General features: G+C 48.1%; 1 protein-coding gene across 3 annotated transcripts; it reads left to right on the top strand.

Annotated features, from left to right (window-relative positions):
• The first annotated feature begins 170 nt into the window (after positions 1 to 170).
• Positions 171 to 14,751, top strand: ACP1 (acid phosphatase 1). Of its 3 annotated transcripts, none has more exons than XM_068974067.1 (6): positions 171 to 290; positions 4,385 to 4,458; positions 4,706 to 4,819; positions 11,773 to 11,834; positions 13,613 to 13,718; positions 13,872 to 14,751. In XM_068974067.1, the coding sequence occupies exons 1-6, from the start codon at positions 248 to 250 to the stop codon at positions 13,947 to 13,949; spliced, it is 477 nt and encodes a 158-aa protein (XP_068830168.1). In that variant the 5' UTR covers positions 171 to 247; the 3' UTR covers positions 13,950 to 14,751. The 3 variants fall into 3 exon arrangements, 2 of the variants coding, with proteins under 2 accessions (XP_068830168.1, XP_068830169.1); XM_068974068.1 differs by lacking the exon at positions 4,706 to 4,819 and adding an exon at positions 4,545 to 4,658; XR_011145008.1 differs by lacking the exon at positions 13,872 to 14,751 and having other exon boundaries at positions 4,545 to 4,819; positions 13,613 to 13,678.
• The last annotated feature ends 1,768 nt before the right edge of the window (positions 14,752 to 16,519 follow it).

The following is a 16,519-nucleotide window of genomic DNA, read 5'->3' as shown; positions in this document are numbered from 1 at the left end:
CGCCCTGCCCCCTCAGGTGGCTCTCGGCGCCGCCCCGCCGCCCCCGCCCCCACGGCCTCCAGGTGGCTCGCGGCTCCGCCTCCAGCCGGCGGCGCTGGGGCCAGACTGCGCAAGCGCAAGACCGCCCGCTCGCCCCGGAGGTCGGCGCCGGACTACGCAGGCGCACGGGCGGGCCGCTCGCAGTGCGCAGGCGCCGCGCCGGAAGCGTTCCGACGTTATTACTGGGCGCCTCTGCGCGCGCGGGAAGATGGCTGAGCAGGTGACCAAGTCGGTGCTGTTCGTGTGTCTGGGTGAGACGGCGCCGATCTAGCCCCGCTCTGAGCTTCCCGGAGGGCTGAGTAGGGCGTCACGCGTTCTGAGCTGCGCTGCGCCGCTGAACCAGGGAAAGTGCTGGGGAGGCGGCCAGAGAGGGGAAACCCGAGGGTGGTGGGTGCGCGGCGCCCCGTGTTTGCGCCCCGCGGCCGCCGGGCGACTCTGTACGCGGGGTGCTCTTGACAAGCCTGGTTCTAAGTCCGGTGACTGAGCCGACTCCTTTGTGCAGGTCTGGGTCTCTAGCTTTTGTTCGGTCTTCTCAAGCCCGGGTCCCCGCTCACCTGCAGCATCTGCACTCCAAGCCGGGGCTCTTGCCGTTGTACTTGCCTATAATTCCTTCCCCTGCAGGTAAACCCGAGGCCACTGAACTGATCTGACCTTTAAGGGTCTTCTGATACCCGAGACCCACGATAGTACTTGTTTGCTGGCCTGTTTCCTTGCCTCAGGTTCGCAGATGGAGCGCACTTAAAGGCAGATGGAGTGCGAAGGCTTAGGATTTCTTGTAAAATTCAAACCCGGGAGATTTGATTCTCTAGGTCGCTGTGTAACAGCCCCATGTGCCAATATTTCTCTGCATGAAATGAAGGTATTTTTCTCCCTTTTAATTCTTCAGGTACTTTCCAGCTCGAAATTATTTCATTTTTAAGATTTCAGCAATCAGCCTTCCTTTCTTAAAATAGGGTTCAGTGTCCCTTTAGATTTCAGGACTCTTCTTTTGATACCGCACCCCAGCACTTCCACCCCATCTCCTTAATTCCCAGAGAAAAAGGCCTAAATGGCCAATAGTCCATAAAAAGCTCTGGATGAGTCTGCATTTCCTGCAGAATCGTAGCTTTTCCACTCTTAAGATGCGCTCTTCCAGAAGGCCGCAGAGATCGGCTTGGCCTTTGCCACTTTGCCTGGTTCCCTATTTCCTACCCAAACGCCCTCCGGCTGCCTGCTCCCTTGCTTTTCAGCTGCTCAGCGTCCCTTCCACTGTGTACTTCTTTCTGGGCACTCACTTTGCATTTTTCCAGGAGAATCTTTCTAAAAGGTCAGACCCAAGCATTCCCTTCTTTACTTTTTCCAGCTCCTCTTGGTACAGGTAATTGTTCCCATGACCCTTTATAGACATCTTTCCTCACACAGATTTTATTATAATTACTTGAAAGCCTGCTGCAATGACTGTGGCTTATTTTTCTTTCTGTTTACAGCTTTCAGACAAAATGTATTCAAGTATTTGTGGAATTGAATATCTATGAAGGAAAAAGTGAGAGGCTTCCTTGTTTCACGTTGACAGTGGGCGTCATTTGACTTTAAGCTCTACACTGAAGGTGACTGATGGACTCAGCAGCTTTGTTAAAGGGGGGTTCGGTCTGTGTGGAGTAGCTAATAGGGTTCCGTTGCTGTGCTTGTTTTACTTAGGTGTTGATAGGCTGACGTGGTGCACTCTCCTGGCTCTTGATGGGAGATCCCTGCTTGTGTGTGTTCTTCTTCAGTACGCTTTCTTTTTCCAGCAGCTGCCATGGTACCAGGCACTGTTCTGAGTGCTGGGGATACAGTGGTGAGGAAAACAGACAACAATCCCTGCCTCTCCAGAGCTCACATTGTGTCATCAACAATCAAGTATTTGGCTACTCAGTTAGCTGGTGTTAACACTTAAGGCAAGAAGGGCAGATGGGAGTGGAGCGCAGTTGAAAGAAGGGTTTTGAGGAGAGGCCTTGCTGAGAAGGTGCCATTTGAAGAAGGACTTGGGAAAGTAGGGAAGAAGCATGGGGTATTTTGGAAAAGTTTCCTGGACCTGGAGGAAAGTAGGTGACAGACCCTGAAATGAGGGTTCTGGCCACGTTCACGACACAGCAGCGAGGCTGCAGCCCTGGGCCCGGTGCCCGAGTTGCTTCTGGACGGACTTGCCTCAGTTCCCGAGGACTTGGAGATAATGTTGACTCGTTTTCTCAGGGCCCACTGGCTCCGAAACTTGCCCATTCTTGGTGCACGTACAGTGAGTGTTCTGAGGCAGAAGTCAGCAAACCCTTTAAAGAGCCGGAGAACAGGTACATGTGCTTCGCCGGCCACACCGGAAGCGCAGTGCAGAAGCTGCCCCGCCAGTGCACGAATGGTCGTGCTCGGTGTGACCGGTCGTGCCCCTGGAATCTGAATTCTGTGTAACAGTCTCATGTCACAACATACTGTACTTTTGGGTTTTTTCAATCGCTTAAAAATGTAAAAATTATTTTTAGCATTGAGAACTGTATACAAAGGTGGTGGGTCCTGATTTCTAGTTTTCAGACCCATATTAGGTCCTGTGGAGAATGGACCTGGTGAGGCTGTGTAAGGACTTGGGTCACTGAGTGAGCTAAGCCTTTGGAGGACCTGGAGCAGCGGTGGGGAGCTCGGGTTGTGTTGAGACCAGACTGAAGAGGGTGATTGCCACAAGAGGGAGAGCCGCCATTGAAAGCGAGCTTGTGTGGTGGAGAGGGTGAGACGTGGCGTCCTGATGGGATTTGAGGTCACCGTTTACCATTTCACTTGGCAGCCTGTATGCAGGACAGTAACAGCAGTGCATTTCCGAAAGGTGAAAGTTGTATTCCTTCAAAGCGTTTACATGGACCTTTTTCAGATTGAAGTGCAGAAAAGTGTCTCATGTTTGCCATCAGTAAGGGTGATAGCAGAAAAGAATGGAACTGCTTGTTCTGGCGAGACTGTGAGTACTGGGTGTTTCTGTGCAGTGGACCAACTGGAGGGTGTGTGCTGCTGCTGTGTCCAGCCAGCACCGTGGGAAGTGAGAGCTCAGTGGTGCCGGGTGGCCTTTTCCTACAATTAATCAGTGTTTATTGATAAGTATTTTTCATCCTTTACAAACCAGCCTAATTGTTCTTTTTTTCTTATAAGAAATGTTGTTATCTTTTTTTCCTGTTCTATCTATCAGCATTTATTTTCTTGTTTTAATTGAGTTTAATTATAGCTAATTAAGCTATAAATTAATTATAGTTACTCCCAATAAGTCCTTGGCACTGGAGCTCTGGGTGGCATTCTGGATTGGCAATACCCTGAGTATTGTCACAGATGGATGATGGGAAGATGACCTGTCCCTGAAGACCAGAGTTTCCCATTTAGAACTCTTCCAGAATCTTCGCTGTGCCCTCTGAGTTTGGCTGGTTCTGTCTGTGTCTTTTTGTAATAGTGAAACTATAACGTCTTCCTGAATTCTGCAGTCCTTTGAGAGAAATACTGAACCTGTTGTTGGTCAGTCACCAAGTCGTGTCCAGCTCTTTGTGACCCCTTGGACTGCAGCACGCCAGGCTTCCCTGTCCTTCACGATCTCCTGGAGTTTGCTCTGATTCATATGCATTGAGTTGATGATGCCATCCAACCATCTCATTCTCTGTCACCCCCTTCACCCCCTGCCCCCAGTCTTTCCTAGCATCAGGATCTTTTCCACTGAGTCAGCTCTTCACATCAGGTGCAGACCCCCCAAAATTGTGGCCAGCTAGTTTGAACTGAGGGTGGTCCTGGAAATCCATGAACTTGCAGCTGATAAAAGTACTGGGCAGACTGGACGGCTTGGAGGACTGTCCCTACCCAAGCTGGCCAGCTTCTGGGTGCACGGCGCTCAAGCAAGGGCTCTGCACAGGTCCTTTAGTAGAAGTCTGTGTAGAACCACTGTTAGGCCTAAATGTATTTGCTTCTGTATTTTATGAAACAATATATTGCTTTATTGTGTGCAGTATACTTGAAAGTACATATTTTAAAAGTCTATTCTGTATCATTTTAAATCAGACTGGTTGCAACCCACTTCACTGATTTCATGATTAGCTTCTGGGTCAGTGATGCAAACTGGAAGAGGGTGATTTTGGCCCTGACTGTTCTGGTTCCTAATGTCCTCGTCGTTGGTGCTTTGTGTGTCTGGATGCTTGGCTTGCAGTCAGAGTGGGGCTGGGTCGACTGTCTCGCTGGGCCCTGCAGCGCGCTGGTTGGCAGCCACCGTGGAGAGGCGAGTGCGCCTCGCCCCCTCACCGCCCGCCGCCGGGGCTCAGTGCCTGCACCCGCTCAAACCAGACGCTCACTCTCTGCTCCCCCACCTCTCTTTAAGGCAACATCTGTCGATCACCCATTGCAGAAGCGGTTTTCAGGAAACTTGTAACTGATCAAAGCATTTCAGATAATGTAAGTACCGTTCACTGTCTTAAAGAGGCCAACTTGATTGGCTTTGGGGCAGAAAATTGTGAAAAGAATTCTTTTTTTCTCTGCAGTGGAGGATAGACAGTGCAGCGACATCCACGTATGAACTAGGAAACCCTCCTGATTATCGGGGGCAGGCTTGCATGAAGAAGCATGGTATCCCCATGAGTCACGTTGCCCGGCAGGTACCGTACTTGACCTTGAAAGTGCACTTGTGTGTTTTATGTTGCAGTGGGTCATTGACAGTGGCGCTGTTTCTGACTGGAACGTGGGCCGGTCACCAGATCCAAGAGCTGTGAGCTGCCTAAGAAATCATGGCATTAACACAGCCCATAAAGCAAGACAGGTAGAAGAAACTTTGTTTAATTTCTCATACACTGATCCCATAACCTGAGAAGCTTAATGAGACTTACGTGTAGTGAATGTGTTTATGTAGCGTTGGCTGAACCAGCCACAGTGCACCCGTTCTGGGTCCACAGTTCTGAAGGGTTTGTGCGGCCTTGGAATTGGTTTTCTCGAGTCCGAGGTCGAGAGAGCCCTGGCTGAGCGCTGGGTGCCCTGAGCTGTCGTGTCCTTTTTATTTCTGGTGTCCTGTTATATTCTGGTCCACGGTGACCTATTCTGTCTCCACTACAAGGTTGTTGCTATTGGCCTGACCCAAAAGTTTGTTTGGGTTTTTCATAACATCTTACAGAACAACTTGAATGAACTTCTTGGCCAACCCAATAGAATACAGTGCTGCTATTAATACAAAAACATTTCCACCTGTGAAGTGCCTTGGAAATACAGGGTGATGCTGATATTTTTATGGATGCGTATTCTGCACAGAGCAGTTTTACTTCTGAGCTTGGGTTCTGGAGTGTGGCCCAGCAGAGCATTCTGCATCGAGGCTGCGCATCTCACCTGCTTTCCAGGGTGGAGTCCACCAGCTGCATGTGGCTCTTGCACCTTTGAGGTGTGGCCAGTGTGATGGGAGCTGAATTTTAAATTAAAACACATTTCAATGGCCACTTGGCCTGGTGGGTGCCTGTAGGGTTCCAGACTCACATGGGACTGTGGGGTAGGGGAGTAAGGGTTCCGTGGCAGCATGTCTGGCGAGACATCGGGGCCCAAGGGCAGCCAGCCCTGTCCCTCCTTGTGTAGAAGCTCCAGTGGGTGCTGGCACCAGGAACATCTGTAGCCATGGGGACCAGCTTCTGCAGAAATAGGCCTCCTTCCTGACTGCTGTGGTGTTCTACGGGAGCTGTTACTTTATCAGTACGATTGTATTGTGGAGATTCAGTGGATGTTTTAAAAAACCTAAAACCTTCGAACTTCATTTCGTATCATCCTAACAAAACGTACAGCTGTGTGGACGGGGATGCCAGCTGAACCGCGCATACCCCGAGAAGGGCTGTGGCTTGGTGTCAGAGCATGGCAGCCCACGCCTGGAGGAGAGCTTGTGAGGCCTTCAAAATGAGAAGCCAACTCTTTCAAAATCGCTTGTCAAACACGTCGCATGTTTATAAGTATGGATGGCAGCGTGGGAACTGTAACTGAGCACTAGTGCTTAAGTCAGAACTTTCTGTAAAACTAGATAAAGGTCCTTTAGTCGTTGTTACACTGAATCCTGTCTCTGCTGAAAACTTTGCAGGCTGCTTTGCCATGCATCATATTTTAAATTATTATTGTCTTAATTTTTATCAATTATGGGAGAAAGTGGTTGACAAACACATTTTGCAGATCAAGAAACACTTCCAGAGAGAAAATAAATGACTTATTAAAGGTTACCCAGCTGCCAAGTAGTAGACCTTGGATTTAATTGCAGGTTTATTTGGTGGAATGTGAGCCAGAAAATTCACAAAACAAAATTGCTATAGAAATACTTTTAGCACGTGTATGTCTCAGGAATTAGTAATACATAGATTATTTTTGTCTTAATTTATTCTGAGATCTGTGAACTAATTTTCTGGCTATGTCAGTTGACTGTGTATTAACAATTTACTATTTAACTATTAAAAAACCCTTTCTTAAGTGGAATTTCTCTGGACAGAGATGAAACATTTTTTGTATCATTTCTCCACTCTAATCTCTTCAGGGTTTCGGATTCCTTGCCAATTTCTACTTTCTGTTTTTTAAATATTTTGAGTAGTCCTTGAGAATTATGAGCAATCATATTTTCATGTTTTCTATTTTTAAGATCAGATTATTTTTCATATACTAAGTTTATAATAAAAATGGGCACGAATGAAGTATTTTAAATACACATGCCTTAAAAAACCAAAGCTGGAAAGTTATTGCTGATGAAATCATTACCCGTTTTAGAAGCAGCATCTCCACATAAACTACTTTCTCTTTTCCTTGTTGCTTTTAAGAAAATTCTCAACAGTGATTTATTTTAAAATTTCAAAGTCCTAGTAAGACATGTCAGTATCACAGCAGACCTTTGCTCTTTTTTAGCCTTTTCTAATGTTTACAGGTTTCCTCTCCGTGTCACAACTTGTGTGAGAACTGCAATGCTTCCACTAAACCTGAGTTTAACAGACAAAATACATGTAGGGTGCTCTTTCCTCTGCGTCACGTGTGAATCGCTCTCTGGCGTGTGTGAGCTCACATCCGGTTAGTTCTGCAGCGTTGTTTACCTTACGGTACATCCTTTCCTTTTCAGTAAACTGCGTTTGACACGGACACAGATGGCTGGGAGCTCAGTGCCTCTTGCATCTCACCAGCTCCCCTCCTCTCCTGCAGGGGGCCCCACTCAGAACGCCTTCTAACCTCTTACCTTTACGGCAGTGGGACCCTCTAGTGCGTGTCTTTCTGTCCGCGTTGTGCTTTGTGAGATTCTCCGTATTGCTCATAGCAAAGCTTCAGGCATCTCCATTTGTGGACTCAGGGTCTCTCCACAGTTACTGGCAGTCTGTCTACCAGCGCCTCTGGGTGGAGCGGCCTCGTGACCCAGGCGGCCTAACATTCTCTTCACGTGGAGACGCGCCGCACAGCGGCAGCGTTTCTGCTTTAACCGTTGGGGAAGGGCTCATCCGCTCCACCCGGACTTTTTTGTTTCCTACGCTTGCTGTCGTTCTGTTCTGCTGTCTTCAGCTTTTCTTTGGTGTGTAGTTTCCAGCAATTTTATGTGGTCAGCTTCATTCACTTCCTGAATTGTGTCTTGATGGTTTTTATCAGTTTTTTTATCAGAGAATTCTGGGCTGTTATCTGAATATTTTTCTTCCCCTCATTCCTCTGAAATTCAACCTAAGTGTATTTTAAACATAAATTTCTTATGGCTTTTCTACTTTTTCCATCCTTTTCACTTTAGTTTTTAGTCTGAGATTTTCTACTGACCTGTTTCGTGATATACTAATCTTTCTGTGTTTTCAAACTGTTATAAGCCTTTATTGAATATCTGATATCTGTTATTTTATTTAAGAAATTTTATTTTATTTCATTTAAAAATTGATTCCAGCTCTCGGGTAAAATTATGCATCTTGCCCTATATTTTTTTGAACAGTTCTGATCATAACTTTTTATTTGGTTGGCCAAAAAGGTTTTAACAAACCTAGACAGCATATCAAAAAGCAGACATCACTTTACTGTCAGAGGTCCATGTAGTCAGAGCTGTGGGTTTTCCAGTAATCACGTATGCGCGTGCGACCACAAAGAAGCTGAGCGCCAAAGTATTGATACTTTCAAACTGTGATGCTGGAGAAGACTCTTGAGAGTCCCTTGGACTGCAAGGAGATCAAACCAGTTAATCCTAAAGAAAATCAACCCTGAATATTCACTGGAAGGACTGATGCTGAAGCTGAAACTCCAGTACTTTGGCCACCTGATGCCAAGAGCCAGTTCACTGGAGCAGAGCCTGACGCTGGGAAAGGTTAGGGTAAGAGGAGGAGGGGTGCCAGAGGACAGGGTGGTTGGCCGGCGTCGCTGACTGAGCGGACCTGAGTGTGAGCGAGCTCTGGGAGGCAGTGAAGGACAGGGAAGCCTGGCGTGCTGCAGTCCATGGGGTCGCGAAGAGTCGGACACAACTGAGCAGCTGAACAGCAACAGCAAGAGTGAGTTTGGAATTTTCCGTAACATTCTGGAAAAACCCAAATGAGGTTTTTGGCCAACACGGTAAAATAAGCTCTGGTGACTGACACCTGGGTCCTCTGTGAGTCTGCTCTCCTTCCGCTTTGTTCATTGCTTCCGTGCTGATTTGGATTAAATGCCGAGCACGACGTGTGAGCCGTGTGGACCCTCTGGGTTCAGGTCCTTTGCTGTCGGGGTTCGCTTTGGCGGAGAGGGTCTGGTTCGGAGCTGACTGAGAGCTCATCCTGCTTCACAGGGCCCTGGCCGTCCTGGCCAGCTCCTCTCAGGGGAACTCCGGAACCCCACCTGATCGGGGGGCTGCTTCTGTCTGGAGGCCAAGTTCTGTTTCTCCCTCCCTGGGCCTGCAGCCGCCAGCCCCCTGTCCTCTTGGCTTCTTGCACTGAGTCTGTTAGGAGCTCATCGGGTGCTCTGAGAGAGACCCTGAGGGGACCAGGCTCCCCTGTCTGGGGTCTCCCTCCTCCTCTGGCCATCCTTACCTCCAGTTTCTCCAGCTGGTGAGGTTGTTGGCTGACCTCTGGTGCTTCTGCCCAGGCTTCTTGTGCCCGGGAGGCCGCATGGTTCTGCTCTCTTGATGCCAAGCACCCACTTTCCCCCCCATTGCGGTGACCACAGTGTCCTCAGATGCTGCTAGCAGCCCCTCCTGGGGGTCTAAAGCATGATCCCCACAGTGGGGTCCAGGGACCCTCGGTCATGCAGCCAAAATGAGTGAGTGAGGGATCCATTCAAAGGGTCAGACTGGGCAGTGAGCATGAGCAGAGGAGGAGAAGCTTGCGGATGCGACTTCAAATTCGTATTCCGCATTGCAGGTAACCTGTGAGAAACCACTGCTTAGTGAGTTTTGGTGTTAGACCAAAGAATATCCGCAGTCATACAATGGGTGTTAAAAGACTTCTTTTAAACTATGTACTTGTATGAGACTGGGTTTGCGTATTTCAGCCAATCGGACGCTGAAGCACACAGGATAACCACCTGTCTTGAATAAGCAGATATTAAAGAGATTTGTAGAAATGTAACCAGTGCAGCTGTCCTCCTCCCTGTGTTTCAGTGTGGAAAATACAGCTGTTTTCATTTACAAAAATGTTATGATAACAAGTAATGAGTTTTTATTATTTTAAGCAAATAGTTTATAACAGTTTTACTTTTAATAACTTTGGTAAATATTTTAAGAGTTAAAACGTTCTGCAACCAAAAAGTTTAAGACCTTTCTTCCGACCTCAAGCCGAGGCACAGGGTCAGCAAGTGCTCTGGGGATGGGAGCAGGCTGCCGGCTGCCTCTGGCAGGTCAGCCTCTCAGGTAGCCAGGCTTGCCTGCAGCGGCAGAGAGTCCCCAGGTTTGCACGCTTGGCTCTGCGCACGCACTTGGGATTTTGGCCTTTCTCAGCCTGGCCATCATGGGCGTCTGTTAATGATTGTGCAGAAGTGTTCAGTTTTTATGGGCATGCTCTAGTTTTTTCTAGCAATAGGGTTGTTTTGTCACAGCTATTTCATTTATAGCTGCAAGCAGAAATCCTTTACCATGCATTCTTTAATTGTCAATTCTTTGACAATTATTTTAACATCTTAACATTATGTAGCTACATGTAGCTGTCAGTTACTAAACTTTAGGATTTGCAGTCACAGTCTTTGCAAAATTAAAACCAATGTTTACTCCCAGGACATTTTCAGACAGCTAACTTGGGGAAATAAGTTATAATATTTGTTCTAATATATTTTGAAATAATCTAGTACCTTGGGAATGTGAGCAAAATTTGATTCCAGTATTTTATTAATATAGTATACTGAAAACTAATGCAAATGCATGCTGAGAGCCAGAACTTACCATTTTTAACAGAATAACGAGTATATTTATTGTTCTTTTGCAACACTGATTGTGGTCAAGTATCACTCTCTGCTTAACCAGATTATCAGAGTCTTCTTGTGGCATCACTGTACCACTGTATTTCAGGGGACTTTTTTTAGTGATAAGATGATTATTGAAACTGCATTCCTAGAAATTACTTCCACCTTTGATTTGGGGTCATGTTTTCCTTCCTCCTTCCCCGCCTTCCTGCCATTTTTTAGCCGACATGTAGCTAACTCGCAGTGCTGTGTTGGTTTCAGGAGCACAGCACGGTGCTGTTATGTGTGCTCTGTTTCAGGTTCCTTTCCCTTGTAGGTTATTAACGTTGAATATAGTTGCTCCTTTCTTATTGTCAGTATAACAGTAAAAAATCATAAAATAATTTTTCATTTATATTTTAGCAGGCTTGTGTTTATAAATGTCAAGAAATGCCAAGTTTAGGTTAGATTTAGTAAAAATACTGAATGGCACTCTCTTCTGTGTCGTGTCCAAATTATAGATACTCAGTCAGAAGAAGGAAGATCCAGAGACTGGTACTCATGCGTTTCTCTCTTAGTTCTGGATACTGGAGTGGGTAGCCTTTCCCTTCTCCAGGGGATCTTCCCAACCCAGGGATCAAACCCAGGTCTGCCACGTAGCAGGTGGATTCTTTACCAGTTGAGCCACAAGGAAAGTCCAAGAATACTGGAGTGGGTAGCCTGTCCCTTCTCCAGCGGATCTTCCCGACCCAGGAATCGAACCGGGGTCTCCTGCATTGCAGGCGGATTCTTTACCAGCTGAGCTGTGAGGGGAGCCCTCCAAATGCCAAGTTCAGGTTAGAATTAGTAAAAGCGCTGAGCGGTACTCGCCCGTGTCACGTCCAAACTGTGCGTGTTCAGGCAGAAGAAAGACGATCCAGACAGCCTCGTTTCTGCGCTTCCACCTTAGTCCATCTTCCCTGACCCGTACTCACACACCATCTTCCTCTCCCCTCTTCTCTGCTTTATTTTCCCATGAGATACAGTCACTCCTGTGAGCTGCCCGCCCAGCATGGGCAAAGCCCCACAAGAACAGTGTCTGCCCTGCAGTGGGCGCCCGTCACTGGGGCTCAGAAGGAGGGCCTGGAGAGTGAAGGGCAGCACTGAGATAGGGACTGTGTGATAAGTTGGCTGCGTCACACTGCGTTTCTAAGAGGAAGTCTAAGCTTTGCGTGCATATAACTTTATAAAACATCTTTTGGGAAATTATTAATAGGTTAACTCTGTTTATCTTTAAAGTGCCCTAAATGATTTAACTTCATTAGTAGCAGATTCAAGTATAGCTTTTTCTTTTTTTAAGTTGCTTTCGGTCCTCTAGGCTTGATTGGTCTGAATGTAAACACTGTGTTTTGATTTCTCATTTGCCTTTAGGTCACCAAAGAAGACTTTGCCACTTTTGATTATATTCTGTGTATGGATGAGAGCAATCTGAGGTAATCACATTTTTAAAGTGTATTTCTCTTCGACTCATTTCAGTAATAGGCCAGGCAGTTTGTTGTCCAAATGATTTTTTTATTACCTTAAACTTTTAATGAATAGTGATGGTCATAATATGCAGAATTATTTATTTAGAAGAGTGAGAAATCCAGTCATTTAGAATTGAGTCTCAGAGGTGTGTTTACATGGAGGCACGCCTTTTGATGAGTCTGATATGTAAGGTGATTCTTTGTTTTGCAGAAGAGAGAGTTTGTTATTGCTGTGATAACTCATGAACAGCACGGTGTTTCATCATGTCTCGTCTAACTCCCCTTTATTGCTGCCCCACCCCCACCCGAAAAGAAAGACTGACTGAAACAGACTTTACTGTATTTAAATTGTTGACTGCCTTAATCAGTTTATAAACAAAAGCTGTCAGATTAAGGTATTAGAGAAAAGTGGTTCTGCACACCAGAACACTAGCCCCAAAGTGCACGCTGCCCCCGTCCTGTCACTGGGAACTCGAGGTGCAGAGGGGCTCATCACGTGCCCAGGTTCACGGCTCAGGGGTGGACGTGGCGGACTTCGGGCCTCGGCTCTGCAGGGCCTGACTCACACCGCCGCCGTTCTGTCACCTCACGTGGGTTGGACCCTCGGGACCTAAACTGGGTGAGAGGGAACTTGGTGGCATTTCTGCAGTGCTGCATGCCTAGCACCGGTCCCCGGGGCCTCTCTTGTGAAGTCTAGGGTGGGCCACGTGTGTGAGAATTAAACCCAACAAACAACATGATATAATGTGCCAACGGTGCAAAGATGAGTGAACACAGTGCATCTGACGGCTCAGAGGACTGTGTGGCCGTGTGCCGCCGTGAGGCAGGCACCAAGCTGCGTGCCACAGTCTGCCTGCAGGGCCCCCTGGTCTGCCCGCACCAAGGGGCCAGGCCGCCCTGGCTGCCTCCCTGCTCACCCGTAAATGTGCCCGCACTTCATTAAGAGAAGCTCTCTCCTTGAGTCGCTCTTGTGGGGTGGACAGGTATGGATGCACTGAGCTTACTAGGCTTTCATTAAGTTCATTAAAACGTGTACGCTTTCTGTTTTGTGTTTCACTTGCTTGGCCTCCTTTTTCTCGCTGAGTAGCTTCTCAGTACCAGCAGTATCTTGCTAGAGAGCTCTGTGTGGCATATTTATTAGAGAAGTTCCCAGAGGCGGTCGGCATTTGGTGGTACAGCCCTTGCCACCCCAGCCCTGCCCGCCCTTCTCGTTTCAGCCTCGTGGCTTCTCAGGGAGGCTCTGCGCTCTGAGGCCTGCAGGTTTCCTGTGAGACGCTGGCCTCCCCTGTGGAGGTTGTTAATCAGGCCCCACACAGCTGAGTAGGAAGGCTGAGGTGGGAGCAGACGGCCGTAGGGTCCGCTCAGGACACCTCCCCAGGAAGCCTGCCACCCTCTGGGACCTGGTCTTCGTGGCTTTCTGAGTGCCGCCCTGTCTTCTTGCTCGGTTGCTGGCCCTGGGTCTTCCTGGACGTGCGCTTCAGAGAAGAGTGCTAGTTATTGTCCGGCCTGAGGGTGCACATCCTGTGGAAAGCTGCTGCCGTCGGAGCCCCCTTGCCTGGGGGGGAGAGAGCCCGCGGGGGCAGCCACCTGGAGGCTGTGCCCAACTGCCGAGTGTTTGGTTTCCTTTTTAAATCAGGTCACTTTTGCTGGATTTTGATACGGATACTTCATAAAACCCTAGCAGATGTCCCAGTTTAACTGGAAGCCATAGATCAGAAAACTAAGTTCATGTTTCAATTTTGCAGAGATTTGAATAGAAAAAGTAATCAAGTTAAAAACTGCAGAGCGAAAATCGAACTACTCGGGAGCTATGATCCACAGAAACAGCTTATCATTGAAGATCCCTATTATGTAAGTGTGGTCTCACTTCCGTCCTGATGCTCACAGACAGGGGTGACGTACAGAGAGTCCGCATGAGTGCCTGCCGTGGGGGGTCGGAGGCAGGCTCCCTGAAGGCGAATTCCTGAGCGGTTCTGTCACTCTCCTTTCTCCCTGTCCTTCCAGGGCAACGAGGCCGACTTTGAGACCGTCTACCAGCAGTGTGTGCGGTGCTGCAGGGCCTTCCTGGAGAAGGTTCGCTGACCGGCCGTCCCGCTGTGGCCCAGGCTCGTCCCCCCAGGCTGTGTCCAGTGTCAACCGTGTCACCGTTCCCGAGCCAAGGCTGCAGCCCTCTCTTCAGTTGACTCACTGTTTCTCACCTGAAAAAATAATTGTAGATGGAAGTCAGTCTTTGTGTTTGGCGAAAGAGTAAATAAAAAACCTTTGATTCAGATAGTTTATTTGGGGTAAGAGTTCCTTAGACCAGCTAAACCTCCCACTACGCCCAGTTGCAAAAGCAGTGGAGCAGAGCCCAGGAGAGCGTGGGGAAGTGCAGTGAGGCGCCCCTGGGGGCCTGCGCGGCCCCTCCCTCTGTGGCCGGGCCCTGCCCACGCCGCCCCCCGGGGCCTGGCGCCCAGCGGCGGGAGCTGCCACTCTCTCAGGGCGCGCTCAGGACGGAGGAGCTGCTCCGTGGGGCTCATCTTCACCTTCGCTGCTTCCTGGTTTGTGTCTGTGGTTCATTTCATAAGGAAGCCACCTTATGTGTTCCCATCTGAACCCCTTTGCCTCTGGAAATGCAGCCGCATCCGGGAGAAGGGCGGATGTGCTGGTTTATCTCAGCTTAGGGACTGTGTCTGCTACATGCGTATAATTGCCTGATGTCAGTTATAGATCACCTTGTGTGGGGAAAGGTATTAAGTTGGAAAAAGTCCTTTTCTGTTGGAATGCCTAAATATTGATGAGTATTCTTTTGTCAGCGCCTGGTTATAGGGAAATATACATAATTTGTGCGCACTTTGAAATAACTGATCTAAAATTCATATGAATATATGTCAGAAAAAATTGTTCTCAAATAAACTGGGGAAATTACAAAAATACAACTGCGGTGCAAGCCTGGTGTCTGCCTGCTTTTACTGAGAGGTGAGGAAGAGTCAGAACGCCTGGGTTCCCGTCCCCGTGTCTGGGGTGTGGTCTGCCTGTCTGCTCAGGGTCAGGCAGGAGCCTGAGGAGCGGGCCTGCTGAGCAAGCGCGTTGCTTCCGCTTGACTCATCTGTTCATGGGAGAAGCTGGTGGCCCTCAGCCATAGCCTTGCCTCCCCGTACCCTCAGCAGAGGGTGGGGCTGGGACTGCGTGGAGGGCTCGATGAGGGACAGCGTTTCTCCGAGTCTTCACCCCGGTCCACAGCTGGTGACCTGAAGCCCTGGGAGGACTGAGTCTCAGGTCAGTCTGAGTGACGGTCACTCAGCAGCAGGGAGAGCGCAGAGGCATGGTGTCCCGTCCTCAGTCTCATGAGGGTCTCGGGTCGGGGCATTTAGTCCTAAACTAACTTGGGCCTGAGGGGCGAATAAGGCTGTCGTCGGGTGGCAGAGGTGAAACGCTGGGTAGGTTAGGCAGAAGACTGTGCCACGTAAGACTCTTGTCCTGAAGACGAGTTAGGTAGACTGAGGATTTGATGATGGTAGCTCTGAAAAGTAAAGAATCAAGGGGGGACGTTTAACTGCAGCTGGGAAACGGGAAAGTGAAGCGCTTCGGAAGCTGCCCTGGGGTCCTGGCCGTTGGGTAACTGCTCAGGAGTCTCAGAGCAAGAGAAGTTTTTCCTCTTTGCTCTTTCACGTTCATAGTTTACCTCCTTAATGTTTATGTCTTACCTGCGGATTATCACACAAATCCTAGGATTCTAGCTGACTTTGTCCCTAGGCTATATCCAGGGCGTCCCTGGTGGCTCAGCGGTACAGAACCCACCTGCAATGCAGAGCCTCAGGAGCCACAGGTTAGATCCCTGGGTCGGGAAGATCCCCTGGAGGAGGGCATGGCAACCCCCTCCAGTACTCTTGCCTGGAGAAGCCTATGGGCGGAGGAGCCTGGTGGGCTGCAGTCCCTGCGGTTGCAAAGAGTCAGACACGCCTGAAGCAACAGCACACTATGTGTTAAGCTGTATTCAGACCAGGGATCATTTGAACAGAAAAACTCACTGCTGAATTCACTTGTCTTAAAAAATTTTAGGTCCAGTCAGATTTGTTCAAAATATATCTACCTATAAAATCTGGAGCTTCTTAGAAGCTTTAAGGTCCCTCTTAGTTTAACGTTTCCATTACAAAGTCATATTACAGGGAATAGAGGCAAACTTATTTGAACTACTCACTACCAAATCACGTATCTTGTGGAGCATGCCACCAGTCTAGTACCACTCTCTAGAAAATGCTGATTGTCCCTTATAAGGATTTGTAGCTTTCTCATTTTATTTGTGCCTTTTATATTCTGTGACTTCTGCCAGTATTTCAGTCTCATAAAGATTTGTAAGTCAGAGATTCCCCAGATAAACTTGCTCAGAAGTAAAGAGTCACTCTGAAGACGTCACTGTAACAAACACTGCATTTATTACTTGTGTTATTCACAGTATTTACATATTGCACAGAACCTGGACACCACTTTACATTCGTTTCACAAAAGGGCAAGTGAAATTAGCCTGAGCATGTACGCAGATGTCTCCACACTGAAGTTTTTTGTTTTTTTTTTTTCATGCAGTTCCAAATAATACTCTGGGAATGTAATTGTAAAAATAATAAAATATCAATACCATATGCTATATGAAAATATAATTTTAGATTCTGCTG

The sequence above is a fragment of the Capricornis sumatraensis genome, chromosome 6 (genome assembly GCF_032405125.1).
Source record: "Capricornis sumatraensis isolate serow.1 chromosome 6, serow.2, whole genome shotgun sequence".
Taxonomy (NCBI): Eukaryota; Metazoa; Chordata; class Mammalia; order Artiodactyla; family Bovidae; genus Capricornis; species Capricornis sumatraensis.
Note: the sequence above shows the minus strand (reverse complement) of the source record. Positions and strands in the feature narration are given on the sequence as shown.

Excerpts from the sequence above, each read along its gene's own strand:
- ACP1 (XM_068974067.1), top strand. The coding sequence starts at position 248 with ATGGCTGAGCAGGTGACCAAGTCGGTGCTGTTCGTGTGTCTGG. Across the intron at positions 4,820-11,772 it reads CAGCCCATAAAGCAAGACAG|GTCACCAAAGAAGACTTTGC; the intron begins GTAGAAGAAACT and ends ATTTGCCTTTAG. Across the intron at positions 11,835-13,612 it reads ATGGATGAGAGCAATCTGAG|AGATTTGAATAGAAAAAGTA; the intron begins GTAATCACATTT and ends TCAATTTTGCAG.